At 35.6% G+C, this 14,549-nt stretch overlaps 1 protein-coding gene and 1 pseudogene across 1 annotated transcript; one reads left to right on the plus strand and one right to left on the minus strand.

Annotated features, from left to right (window-relative positions):
* Positions 1-157: 157 nt before the first annotated feature.
* Positions 158-10,967, minus strand: LOC128017066 (P2X purinoceptor 3-like). The gene is made up of 12 exons (XM_052602199.1): positions 8,922-10,967; positions 8,395-8,530; positions 7,457-7,528; positions 7,288-7,357; positions 6,621-6,714; positions 6,461-6,538; positions 6,218-6,359; positions 3,474-3,610; positions 3,159-3,252; positions 2,996-3,061; positions 1,797-1,874; positions 158-1,689 (listed from the first exon to the last, which is right to left on the minus strand). The coding sequence occupies exons 1-12, from the start codon at positions 9,062-9,064 to the stop codon at positions 1,561-1,563; spliced, it is 1,239 nt and encodes a 412-aa protein (XP_052458159.1). The 5' UTR covers positions 9,065-10,967; the 3' UTR covers positions 158-1,560.
* Positions 10,968-11,321: 354 nt separating this feature from the next.
* The window catches only part of LOC128011283 (uncharacterized), a 9,764-nt pseudogene continuing 6,536 nt past the window's right edge, over positions 11,322-14,549 (plus strand).

Consider the following 14,549-nt stretch of genomic DNA (forward strand, 5'->3'; position numbering starts at 1 on the left):
AAATAACTAAAATAAAATAAAATAAAACATTTCAGCTCAATTTTAGCTAGTTGCAACATTTCTTTGCATGCGTTAAAATAACTCAACCTAACACTTCAAGTAAAATTTTAAATAAAACTGAAATTATAAAAATGAACCCAAAATATGAATAAATGAATGACAGAATCTCAACGATGCTAAAATAATTATGTCTCTAATTCAGCCTCCAGTGTGTTTAATGGAGTTTAACATGGAAGCTCTATACATTTTCATTAAAAATGAAGGTATATGATTAATACAAATGATCTGTAGCTAAGTTTAGACATGTGAATGCATTACTTTGTTCATGTTGGACAAACACTTTTAACCTATTATAACTGTTCAACTTAAGAAAGCTGTTCTTTTATCACACTAGACGGTTATACCACTGTCCCGTGTGGTTACAGACACAGTTGCTGATCTCTTAACATTTTAACTTCTACTTTTCACATTGCAAACTACAGATGATGGCAATCAGAAGCTGAGTGCCTGCACTGTTTGTCTGACACAAACTGGTAATGTCATGAAAGTCTGAGATGGTTGTTTCTATTAGAAAATGACTGCAGAGCTGATTATTTCTCTTTCAGCTTAGTTAAATCATATTTCTCCTTATGTAAAATACTGTTATGATGTTCAGGTTTTTTACAACTCCTTCAACTTCTCACTTTTGCTTACTGCACGAGCTGTGATACTTATTCAGCAGACTTCACACCACGAACCAAATGCTTTTAGTAATGTTAGCCATTATAATGTTTACCATGCATCTTTTTTTACTCCAAAATTGAATTCTCAGTTATTGAAAGTGATATATTGTCCTGTTTTTCTGTCATAAATAACAGGTTCAGAGAACAATTCATTTATATTATATATGACAAGTAAATGTACATTTGTTTTTATTGCCCTGAGCCTCCACATAACCTGCATCAAAGTTTACAAGCAATTTAATGGAAAAAGTTGTAGTATAAACAAATTATTAACAACTTGTAATAATTCAGAAAGATCTGATCATGCAATGTTACCATCCACACTTGGCCAAAGGTCTAACAATAAACAACATATTCACACACACACACACACACACACACACACACACACGCACACACACACACACACACACACACACATACACACACACACACTGCTATACAATCACATGAAATATTAAACATTTGTAACTATGCTAATCAATCCCATGCAAACACTATGAGCATACATAGCAGAATTTGAGTATTTACTTACTATTTAATACTATTATTTACAAAATATAGTCATATTTTTGATCAGTCAGGCAAATAATACATTTTGACTGATTGATTTTGATTTTGAAATGTTTACGTAAGATCGGGACCATGGTTATAATCAAAATAATCTAGTTAAATGTAAAATTAGGGGGGAAAGTTCAGGTGACTGAACCATTTTATGTGTGTTTATTGGTCTAGATTGTTCTTTGTGGAAGGATCTAGGATTAGTGGCAAAAATGATAAAGATTTTGACTGGAATGAAGATCTTTTTTTTCAATCCTTCCCCAAGTGCTGTGAACTATTAACTATAACGATCAATGGAAAATGCTCCGGAGTCTTTGAAGTACTTCTCCTGAGTTTTGATTGAATTCTGGCTTTGGTCTCTGGTCCTGTAAAATGAAATATTGCTCTGAATATTTGAATCTGATACCTAGAAACAGAGCAAGAGAGAGACAGAGAGGCAAAGATTATTTTCTTTTTCATCATAACTAAGTTACTGCAGATGTAATGCTGTTGTTGACTTGCTTAAATGCAAACCTCTTCGAATTTCTTGGCCTTGTATTGGTCAGCTCCTTTCAAGAAGTTCAACAGAATGATGTCACAAAGCACTGTACCCTAAAATAATGAAGATTAAGAAAAAGTGTCCGTTTTGTCCACTCATACACTTCATTATTCTGAAATGTAATCTTGATCATTAAGATCTTAACAATTATGAATTGTTTTAAAATGTAAATCATTTCAGTATTTCACATGAACAATAATAAACAACACGTTTAAAAGCATCCATACAGTTTATCATGCATTCATGGAAGTGGATGCTATGTTAAAAAAAAAAAATAATAATTAATGATAAAAGTTGAGGATGGAGATAAAACTGATGTAATGTAATGTTATAGTTAGATAAAAAGATAAATATATATTATACAAAAATACTGGCATGTGTTTCTCTGAGACATTACCTGGTTTCCAAAAAGTGTCTCCATTATGCAAGTAAATGATGTCTATACTGATCGACCTTTCCTAAAGGTCTGGGGCCATTCGGGCAGCTTGCTCACTTCTCACTTGGGTCACATTTCAGATGATTTAACATATTTTCATGAATTGACTTATGCTTAGTAACTGGCAGGACAGATCAGGACTATCACACACATGCATTATTATTATTATTATTATTATTATTCATTTTTTGCAGACTCTGGTACCATATTTGCTTGATTTATTGATTGATTGATTGAATGACACTTTCTTAAGAAGACTGTATGCCAAAAATGTGCACTGAATAATATAAAAAAATGTGAACAATTTGGATTGTTCTTCATATTTACAATGAATTGTTTATTGATCCCAACATCGACCCCCCCCCCCCCCCTTGATATTTATTCATATTTCAAATATATCAATATAAATATTTTATGAATATTTATTAAGTATAACATTATTAATTATAATCTACTTAACTTTATGACATAATATGGAATGAAATGATTTTTGACTAACATTATGCTGCAAGTCAAAATGTGAAATCCAATATGAAGTGACCAAATTAGATTTCATTCTAACCAATTAAATCTTAAAATAAATCTTAACTTAAACTTGAACTTAAAGCAAATATCAGAATTTTACTAAACTACTGTTTATGTCTGTGGTGCTGGTATCGCACAAAATAATTACTCTCTACTCTGTACCACTTAAATGTTTGATGTTTATGCACAGAATCAATTTATGAAGACACATACCACACCAACAGAGGTGAAGGCAGTAACCATGTTGATCAGAGTTGGGATCATGTCAAATTTTCCCGCCTTTGAAGAGAAGATGAGGTGAGCATTTACAAACACACTTGCACAGAAGTGTGAAACTCAAAAATACACAAACATGTTGTATTTTTGATGAACTTACGTCTCCATTAACCAGCACATCAAATCTGATGGCGTAGGCCTTCAGCAGAGTGCGATACTCGGTTCCGTTCTCTGTTTTAAAATACTTAGCGTACCTAAGAACAAATATAATTGTTAGCAAATAAGGATTTCAATAAGGATTACGGTATCCAACCTGTCAGTCAATAGTTTCCAGTATGTGGCGACTATAAAAGTTTGGCATGCAATAAATTTGAACGTCAATAATTAGCTTTGTGATAAATATGTGAATGAAGTCATTAGACCATTAGAAGCCCTGAAGATTCAATTTTAAGGTGGAAAGAAAAGCTTCCAGAACCTGAAGTTGTATCCTGGAGACACACTGGTCTTCTCTGACATGGCGTCCAGGCGAGTGAAGGAGTAGGCTGGCTTACACTCATCTTCTGCCTTGTCTAAATCACACACCCATGCTATTTTTATCCCTAACACTCCCCCCTGAGAGAGAGAGAGAGAGAGAAAGAGACAGAGAGAGAACTTACACAAATCCAATTTGACATTGCACTTAAAGGGGGGGTGAAATGCTATTTCATGCATACTGAGTTTTTTACACTGTTAAAGAGTTGGATTCCCATGCTAAACATGGACAAAGTTTCAAAAATTAAGTTGTACATTTGAAGGAGAATTTCTGTTCCAAAAATACTCCTTCCGGTTTGTCACAAGTTTCGGAAAGTTTTTTTAGAGTATGGCTCTGTGTGACGTTAGATGGAGCGGAATTTCCTTATATGGATCCTAAGAGCACATCTGCCGGAAGAGTGCGTGCTCCTGTATAGCAGAGCACTGAGAGAGCACAGACATTCACTGATCAGAGCGAGAGCGTCGCGAAATGTCACAAAAGGAGTGTGTTTTTGGTTGCCAGGGCAAGACAACCCTGCACAGATTCCCAAAAGAGAAACAGCATTAAAGGGGGGGTGAAATGCTATTTCATGCATACTGAGTTTTTTACACTGTTAAAGAGTTGGATTCCCATGCTAAACATGGACAAAGTTTCAAAAATTAAGTTGTACATTTGAAGGAGTATTTTTGTTCCAAAAAAAACTCTTCCGGTTTGTCACAAGTTTCGGAAAGTTTTTTTCGAGTATGGCTCTGTGTGACATTAGATGGAGCGGAATTTCCTTATATGGGTCCTAAGTGCAGAAGAGCGCGCGCTCCCATATAGCAGAGCACTGAGAGGCTGAGCACAGACATTCAGTGATCAGAGCGAGAGCGTCGCGAAAAGTCACAAAAGAAGTGTGTTTTTGGTTGCCAGGGCAAGACAACCCTGCACAGATTACCAAAAGAGAAACAGCATTAAGGGACCAGTGGATGGAGTTTATTTTTACAGAGCATCAACGGAGTTGTGCAAGTGTTTTTGTTTGTTCCCTGCATTTCGGATTGCACATCGTTTATTTCTTAAGGATAATGCAGTCCCAACGGAAAAGGGTCACGATTGTGTGTTGGAACCGCATGCGGTGAGTAAAACTGCTTCAAATATCTCTGTGTTGTTAACTTAGCTATCAGCGCGTAAGCACATCAAGTAAACAACATGCGATGTTGTCATCAAACTGCACTTTCCACATGTACACCTTAAAAAAAAAAAGAAAAAAAAAGACGACATAAAGTGGAACTTAGTCATTTTCCAAAACCGCTAAGCAAATATATAAAGTTTCAGTACATACCACATGGCATACCGCCTTTCCTGATGCTGCTCTTGTTAAATTTCAGCCTCTGGATCTGTGTCACAGCTTCCACATGCTCTCAACTCAAAAGCCTACTGGCGCTCGTGATTCTTTAGCTCCGCCCACACGTCACGCCTCAAGGTGCTCGTGTTTTTCCGGGAAAAATCGGTACAGACTATCTTTTCTCTTATAAATATAATAAAAATAAAGACTTTTTGGAGTTATGAAGGATGCAGTACTACTCTATAGGTACTCAAGATTAACAGGATATTGAGTGAAAACAAGCATTTCACCCCCCCTTTAAGGGACCAGTGGATGGAGTTTATTTTTACAGAGCATCAACGGAGTTGTGCAAGTGTTTGTGTTTGTTCCCTGCATTTCGAAGATGCTTGTTTTACAAACAAGGCCCAGTTTGACGCCGGATTTGCACATCGTTTATTTCATAAGGATAATGCAGTCCCAACGAAAAAGGGTCACGATTGTGTGTTGGAACCGCAGGCGGTGAGTAAGACTGCTTCAAATATCTCTGTGTTGTTAGCTTAGCTATCGGCGCGTAAGCACATCAAGTAAACAACATGTGATGTTGTCATCAAACTGCACTTTCCACATGTACAGCTTAAAAAAAAAAAAAAAGACAACATAAAGTGGAACTTAGTCATTTTCCAAAACCGCTAACGTTAAGCAAATATATACAGTTTCAGTACATACCACATAGAGACGCCGTTGCTGATGCTGCTCTTGTTAAATTTCAGCCTCTGGATCTGATTCTGGATCATAAATATACGCTGAATCTGACTGTTAGCCATGGTTTGTTTTGGATGTTTTTTTCCTCACCGTAATGTCACAGCTTCCAAACGCTCTCAACACAAAAGCCTACTGGCGCTCGTGATTCTTTAGCTCCGCCCACACGTCACGCCTCCAGCCGGTCGTGTTTTTCCGGGAAAAATCGGTACAGACTATCTTTCTCTTATGAATATAATAAAACTAAAGACTTTTTGGAGTTATGAAGGATGCAGTACTACTCTATATGTACTCAAGATTAACAGGATATTGAGTGAAAATGAGCATTTCACCCCGCCTTTAAGGAGAAATGAAGATAATGCAAGTTTTTCAAATGCAACACTTACCAGATTATTTTATAAAACAGTTATTATTTAATACAATATGTATTTCTTTGTCTTCTTTAAAATATTTCTGTTGGCGGAGGTAAACATTATGAACTAACTGGCCAAATTACTTGTAAAGCATATGTTTATAAAACGTATTGAACCGTTGCATAGAAGCAATTGTATGATATTTCTTACATATGATTACAATAAGAAAGCAAGGGAGAAATGAACCAAAAACATTATATAACAAATTTACAAGTAATTAAATGATCACTCACTTTTGTAGCAAGAGTAGTAAAGTTCTGTTGTGCAAATCGGATGACATCTCCCACTTTGAATATTGGACAATACATGTTAGTCTCAAAGTCAAAATTACACTTCTTTATGTAGGAACTTTTGATGTTAGGCAAGAAATTTCCCCTGAAAGGAAAATAGAAATATTTCATTTAAAAAGCAAACAAACATCAGAAACAGATATTATTATGATGCAACAATTTGTCTTTGTGTTTGGTTGCCATTACTTTGTGAAGTTAAAACGTGGGAAGCGAATGCTGTTCTTGATGAAGATGGTAAAGTTCTCCACCTCCTTCATGGGGTCCCTGAGTAAGAAAAAACTTCCTCAAGTCCTTTTATTCAACCATTCACACATCTAATCATTTGTTCGTTTACAAGAGGACTCACGGCTGAACATCATCAACCTCTGCAGGACACCATCCTTTGATCTCACAGGTTTTGTGGGTAACGTTGAAGTCCACACAACGTCCTGTAAGCAACCCTTGAGGAAAAAACAATGGAAAAGAACATAACATATAGAACAGGGCTGCCCAAACCTGTTCCCCAAACCACAGTTCATGTGCACTGGTGACGATGGGATTTTTTAATTTTTTGGTGAGAAAATTCCAGATTTAATTTAGTATTTAGTATTGAGATTAAAAAAAAATATTTAGACAGGTTGTGAACCCTGTTTTATTTTCTGTTGAAAAAAAAAAAAAAATCCTGTACAGTCTAGACGGTCTCACACAGCTACTAAAAACTTCCAAGCAAGTATATTGGAGCTGCTTGGAGCTAAACACTACAGGATGTTAGCCCTTTAGGAGCAGGATTGGACGCCCCTGCCCTGATAGAGACCTTACTGTGATGATTTGGAGCTGTGCACTAATAGACCATTAAGGGGGTTCAATTCTACTTGACTATTTCAGGATCACAAAACAATCCACAATGAAACGCTAAGATTAAATGAAAAACAATTCACAAGTTTATTTAATTTTGTTATTGTGGTAAAATAATTATTATTTGCTCCTTCAAAAAAAAACATAAAATCTAAGAAGAAGATAAAAGAAAATCTTACCATTGCTAGATGGTTTTGACATCTTCGACTTACAAGTAGTGTCATTCGTACATATGGATTTCACATCAGTCTGAAGAGTTACATGTACAAACACGTGAACACACACAGAGGCAAGAATCTATCAAATTTGTGTACATTCATCTTGACAGATTTCAGTGTTCTCACTCACCTCTGGACAATATCCTGGAACTTGATTTTCTGTTGTGATGAGCTTAGTGATGATGCAGAACACTGATGCCCCCTGACACACACACACACACACACACACACACAGACACACTACTTAGGCTACATAAAAAACACACAATAAAATAAAGAAGAATAGTAGAAAGAATAGTAGAAAGTACTTGCTGTGTTTATGAACAGATATTCCAAATTATTACACGGCTCTGTGGAATAATTGATTCTGATTGGCCAGTCGCGACATTCTGAGGAATGTTATCCCTCGATAACAATCGGTAAAAGCGAATAACACAGGCTCATCCGGGTAACAGCAGTCGGCACCTTACTATAATTTCTTGGTGGAAACTTTGCTTTTGTTTAGCTAATAAAATATAAAAACTCTAAGAACTAATAAACTGGTAAGATTTTAAAACATTTAATCTAAAATCTAAAGTATTTTGTGGTGAAATGTTGTGTAATAAGTGGTTCGACTGCACCATTTCCCTTAAGTCCATCTTGCTCGCAACTGCTGTCTTCACGGAAGCTTTGCGTTCAAATCAATATTTCGTGTCGAATTATTTACTCATGTGGCAAGTAGCCGTGTAATAAACGGGATAATACATTATCCCTTACTTAGAACATCCTCAAATGTCCCCAAAGGGAGATATTGTTATATTTAATTATCTTTTCATGACAATTCTGTCATCAAGCAATGTGATATGTTATATAAACAAACATAGACCAACATATACACACACTTAATACATATATATATATATATATATATATATATATATATATATAATAAGTTATAAAAAAAATCAATAATAAAATAGTGAAGGCATTAAAATGTGTGTGTGTATATATATATATATATATATATATATATATATATATATATATATATATATATATATATATATATTTCAACTGCTTGAAATTTACTTGAGTAGGTGTGACATAATCGGCTACATCCATGATCCGTTTGTTATACTCTCCAAACCCCTTCACTTTAGTCATGACAGATGACTCGATAGCTGTGTCTCTCACTTGATATGCTTTCTCATACAAAAACACCCAGCTAAGGGAAGGTGGAAATAGAGAGAGGGAGGGGGAAAAAGATACACAGAGCGATGAAATGGCTTTCTTTTTTACTTTCTTTAATGTAAAACAATCACAAATATTACAAAATACTTAAAATAAAATAAAATATGTAGCCTATGCTTTTATTACTAAGAACAAAAAGATAATTCCTATAATTATACAATTGTCTCTTAATGTACTTTACATCAAATATGTTATTGAAGACTAAAAACCAAGCCATTTAATTGTCCCGTAATGATTAATCTAATTTACTACAATACATTTCTCTTTACAATGTTTTTAAATGTAAACCCGTTTCATTGGATTTTTTATTTGTTTGGGCACAATTTAAAATCTATCAAATACTGACACTGTAAAAACAAACTCACCCAATGAAGTATATGATGATGAGGAGTTGGACGACACGGTTTATGATGCCAATAGTCCAGCTCTTTACCACCACGGACTTGGTCGTCTCATAGGTAAAGAAATCTGTTATGCAGTTCGCCATTTTTTCAGAACACTGCTGCATTCAGAAAAAAAAATTAGCCTCTGGGTGTATTAATGTATTCATGTGAAAGACTAGTTAGAAATATAGTGTAGATGGTTCAGATATATCCGTCCAAATACTTGATCCTGTGTTTTTATAATCTAAAACCTATGGATTGTCAATAAAAGTCCCAAAAGCTCTTCAATAATCTTCCTTATTTGTTTACCTGATAAAAAGTCTCCACGTCTTGAGAGAAGATGCTTTCATAAAAGACCCCTTCTCTCTCCCTTCTAGTCCCTCCCCTTCTCCTCCCTCTTTCTTCATTCTTCCTCCTTCAGTTATTCTGTCATTTCCTCAGATATCAAATTTACACGTTACACTCTTAGCAGATGCTTTCTAACCCAGCAACATATAAAAGTGCTAAAAACAAATTACAAAATCAAAACCAAACCAAAATCACAAATCAAAGTTATGCCTTAGTCCCAAAAGAATGTTCCTAATGTCTCTGTACTGTAAAGTCCATATAGTATCCATGTCAAAACAACCGAATCAGATGCAGGGTGTTAGCAGTGCAGGAATATGCTAGATGTTCAGTGTGTGAGAGGTCTGGAGTAGGTGAATCTTGGCTAGTGTCATGCACATTATATCATGACCACCGTGACAGCCCCATGCACATGAAGAAAGCTCTAAGAGAGAGAAAAAGACCTTCTAACACTGATACATCAAGCTGTTCTTTTACAAAGAGCTGGATGAGAGTGTCACTAACTCTAATTCCAATTAGGCAGATGGAAAAAAAGCCATTAGGATGCATCCCACAACAAGCACTAACACATCACACACTTTAACCACAATTGAGAGGTAACATTTCTTGACATGGCTAAGAGAGCAACCATTAACCTGTGGTTACCGCACTCTATAAGTACAATACATCTGGGAGTCGCTTCCCCGAAAAAACACACACGATGTAGGAGTAAAACATGACAGAGGACCAAATCAAATGAGAGTAAGGGAGTATTTGAAGATGTCTATCAGTCTAGGATAATGTTGAGTGTTAGGTGTCTCCTAATGATTCGATTGTCTTGAAACAGGATCTTGAAATGAAGGGAGGGTACAGGGTGAAAAAGGGGGAGAGAGAAAGAGATAGGAGAGAGTGGGGAAATGGATGGGACTCAATACAAATTGGTGAACAAAGTCATCAATGCGCCAAATGCTATAATGAGCAAAGTGGTTTGAGAACCATGATTGAAAGAGAGACAAAATCCACAGAAACGTAACCGATACGAATTGTGGGAGTGATGCAAAAAAGGCAGTATGTGGAAATGAGAGCAGCAGGGAAGAGGAGGGGAGCGATGCAGAAATTAACCTTAAATGCATATACCAGAAAAAATTAAATAAAATTAGAAATAAACAAACTGGAAAAATGAACACAAAAGAAAGTAATAGAGTCCAAAGAATTTAATAGAATGCATAGATAATAATGGTGGTCCTGAGGTGAGGAATAACCTACATCAAAAGGGATAACAATATTATTTATTTAGCTATTTTAACTTAAGGCATTAAAGAAATTGGTTCCACTTTTAATATTCCTCTACAAAGAGCAGGGATGCCGTAACGGGGGAAGTTAAGGATTATACTGTAAGGGCCCCGACAAGGGAGTGGGGTCTCAGATGTGATTTCTACCGAGGGGGACACCCCCTAGAAACCAAAGGATAATTAAAAGAACCACAAAAAAAAAGAGTTATTCAGTCTAATGAGAAAGGTGTAATAATCAGGGGTGTAAAAAGTATTCAAAATTTAAACTCATTTAGAAGTACAAGTATCTAGCCAAAAATATACTTGTTGAGCCATCTTCTCAATGCAAAGTGAAACGGCTTAAAATTAAATAGCATAACATGTTTTGTCAGAGAGACTGTAACACAAACAATTTGGAACACAAAAAAATCCTTTACACACTCATGCCATCTCATGTGTGACTGAATATCTTCAGATAAAGAGATTTAGGGAAAGAAAATCTGTGTGCAAATACAGGATGTCTATTGGTATATTGCTTAAAAAACTACACAATTACAGATTAAAGACAAGGCAACTCAAACAACACCTACTGATTAATCAATTTCTTCTTAAATGAAATGAAAGGTGTGTGCAAGGAAACATACAAACACTAATATTTTAAACTTTACCATTTTGTTCACTTTGTGTGGTTTCTAAAGTGGTCCAGTACACTTGCATTACATGCACACGCTAAAAGTCTTTGTTAGTGTTCATTTGAAGAAAGAAAGTCATACACATCTGGGATGGCATGAGGGTGAGTAAATCCGAGTTTTCAGTTTTGGATGGACTATTCCTTTTAAAGGTTAAAAAGTGTGATGGAAATATTTTATGTAATGTCCACAGAAGCAATCAAAAGGGTATGAAGGGTATGTTCAGATACAATGTATAGAATGTTCAGAAAAGTGCAGACTTTTGCACGTGTTTTATGTATGTATTGATAAGCAAAGTTTGATTAAAATCCTATACGGGGCCAAAACACGTGCATATGCACATATAAATTACTCACATATACATGCATACTACTGGATGTTCAAAAATACATACATAAAATAGGCCTACATGTGAACACTAATATGAATTCGATACAAATACATATAAGGTTAGCAATGTATGCATAGACACTTGTGAATAACTTGCATATACATATAAACTTGATCCGTGCATACACACCTATTAAACACTCGCACATACATATAAACTTGATGCGCGCATGCCGCATACACATCCATAAAATGAATAAAAAATAACATTTACTAACGTATACAGTTCAGATGAGAAAAACATATGCATTATTTGTGTACACACACATACACACACACACATATATATACAGTGGGCAAAATAAGTATTTAGTCAGTCACCAATTGTGCAAGTTCTCCCATTTAAAAAGATGAGAGAGGCCTGTAATTTTCATCATAGGTACACTTCAACTATGAGAGACAAAATGTTAAAAAAAGAAAATCCAGAAAATCACATTGTAGGATTTTCTTATGAATTTATTTGCAAATTAAGGTGGAAAATAAGTATTTGGTCAATAACGAAAGTTTATCTCAATACTTTGATATATACCCTTTGTTGGTCATGACAGAGGTCAAACATTTTCTGAAAGTCTTCACAAGGTTTTCACACACTGTTTCTGGTATTTTGGCCCATTCCTCCATGCAGATCTCCTCTAGAGCAGTGATGTTTTTGGGCAACACAGACTTTCAACTTCCTCCAAAGATTTTCTATGGGGTTGAGATCTGGAGACTGGCTAGGCCACTCCAGGACCTTGAAATGCTTCTTACAAAGCCACTTCTTCGTTACCCAGGCGGTGTGTTTGGGATCATTGTCATGCTGAAAGACCCAGCCATGTTTCATCTTCATGACCCTTGCTGATTTCCACTTCTTGAGGTTTCCACTCAAAATCTCACAATACATGGCCCCATTCATTCTTTCCTGTACACGGATCAGTCGTCCAGGTCCCTTTGCAGAAAAACAGCCCCAAAGCATGATGTTTCCACCCTCATGCTTCACAGTAGGTATGGTGTTCTTTGGATGCAACTCAGCATTCTTTCTCCTCCAAACACGACAAGTTGAATTTTTACCAAAAAGTTCTATTTTGGTTTCATCTGACCATATGACATTGTCCCAATCCTCTTCTGTATCATCCAAATGCTCTCTAGCAAACATCAGACATGTACTGGCTTAAGCAGGGAGACACGTCTGGCACTGCAGGATTTGAATCCATAGTGTGTTACTGATGGTAGCCTTTGTCACTTTGGTCCCAGCTCTCTGCGGGTCATTCACTAGGTCCCCCTGTGTGGTTCTGAGATTTTTGCTCACCGTTCTTGTGGTAATTTTGACTCCACGGGGTGAGATCTTGTGTGGAGCCCCAGATCGAGATTATCATTGGTCTTGTATGTCTTCCATTTCCTAATAATTGATCCCACAGTTGATTTCTTCACACCAAGCAGCTTACGTATTGCAGATTCAGTCTTCCCAGCCTGGTGCAGGTCTACAATTTAGTTTCTGGTGTCTTTTGACAGCTCTTTGGTCTCGGCCATAGTGGAGTTTGGAGTGTGACTGTTTGAGGTTGTGGACAGGAGTCTTTTATACTGATAACAAGTGGAGGACAGAGGAGCCTCTTAAAGAACTTGTTACAGGTCTGTGAGAGCCAGAAATCTTGCTTGTTTGTAGGTGACCAAATGCTTATTTTCCTTCATAATTTGCTAATAAATTCATAAAAAATCCTTTTTTACATTTTGTCTCTCATAGTTGAAGTGTACCTATGATGAAAATTATAGGCCTCTCTCATCTTTTTAAATGGGAGCACAATTAGTGGCTGACTAAATACTTATTTTCCCCACTGTATATGCATTTATGCAAGTGATTTCATATGTGGATGTGCCCGAATTTTCAGTGTAAACGGAAGGCATTTCAGTGTAAAAGGAAGTAATTTAAGCGTGAACGGAAGTAACCGCATTTGCAATCATGGACAGAGATCTGTGTCATTCCTAATCGTTTGCTCAATCATTAAAAAAAAAAAGTTTTAATAACAAAGCCAAAGCTGAATGTTTATACACACATGAACTGGAATATAAAGATTCTTAATCTCTCTATTTTTTTTTTTTTTTGCCCAAAAATGATAAATTTAGAAGATAAAATGTACTATATAGTTATAAAAAGATTGTAAAATGTCTTTATACACTTTGTTTTTGTCTTTAATCATATACTGCATTGCGGTGCACTTTGAGATGAATTATCCACGGACCATGCTATCACCAGAATATCCACCAACATGATGTTTTTTACTAAACCCTTTATCCACGAAACATACAAAAGTGTGTTTTTCAGGAACAGAATGTAGTAAAACTTTAAAACTGGTTAATAATACAACATTTGTATCAAATAGTAGGCTATACAAGTGTTTTTTATTTATTTGCATATGATGTTTAACTATTACACTGATAAAGATCCACCATCCACCATCCCCTACAACAGATAAAAAACTGAGAATGTTTACCCTTCATCATGTAATCATGTATGTGTGCAATAGTGGCTCATATATAACTTGAGAAAATGTAAGTCTCCCCCATTAAAAGAGCTTCTGCAAACTAGGAAAAAAATAACAGGCTGAAGTGCAAGTATCAAACTCTGCTGATTTGTAACATATACATTAATTACATGAACTGTAGGCTCTCATGCACTTCCATGTGACACCTTTTTTAGGGAGAAAAAAAGTTAAATAGTTGTTACTGCATTTGAGTCTTTATATATATATATATATATATATATATATATATATACATAGTTCTTTATTCTCAATGACACCAAATATCTAAGACACTGAACTTTTCAGAACAACGGCGAGTTCGTGGACCATGATATTACATTTCGATCTAGAAAAAGGTGAGAATTTCACAATTTCACTTCTATGCAATCTTCACGAAATACCTTCCAAAAAGCTATACAAATTACACAGAGTAAGAGAGAG

This window comes from Carassius gibelio, chromosome A1 (genome assembly GCF_023724105.1).
Source record: "Carassius gibelio isolate Cgi1373 ecotype wild population from Czech Republic chromosome A1, carGib1.2-hapl.c, whole genome shotgun sequence".
Taxonomy (NCBI): Eukaryota; Metazoa; Chordata; class Actinopteri; order Cypriniformes; family Cyprinidae; genus Carassius; species Carassius gibelio.

Coding starts and splice junctions, on each gene's coding strand:
- LOC128017066 (XM_052602199.1), bottom strand. CDS start 9,064: ATGCAGCAGTGTTCTGAAAAAATGGCGAACTGCATAACAGATTTCTTT. Junction 6,715..7,287: donor GTCAAAACCATCTAGCAATG/GTAAGATTTTCT, acceptor TTTTTCCTCAAG/GGTTGCTTACAGGACGTTGT. Junction 3,253..3,473: donor TCTCCAGGATACAACTTCAG/GTTCTGGAAGCT, acceptor ATTTGTTCTTAG/GTACGCTAAGTATTTTAAAA.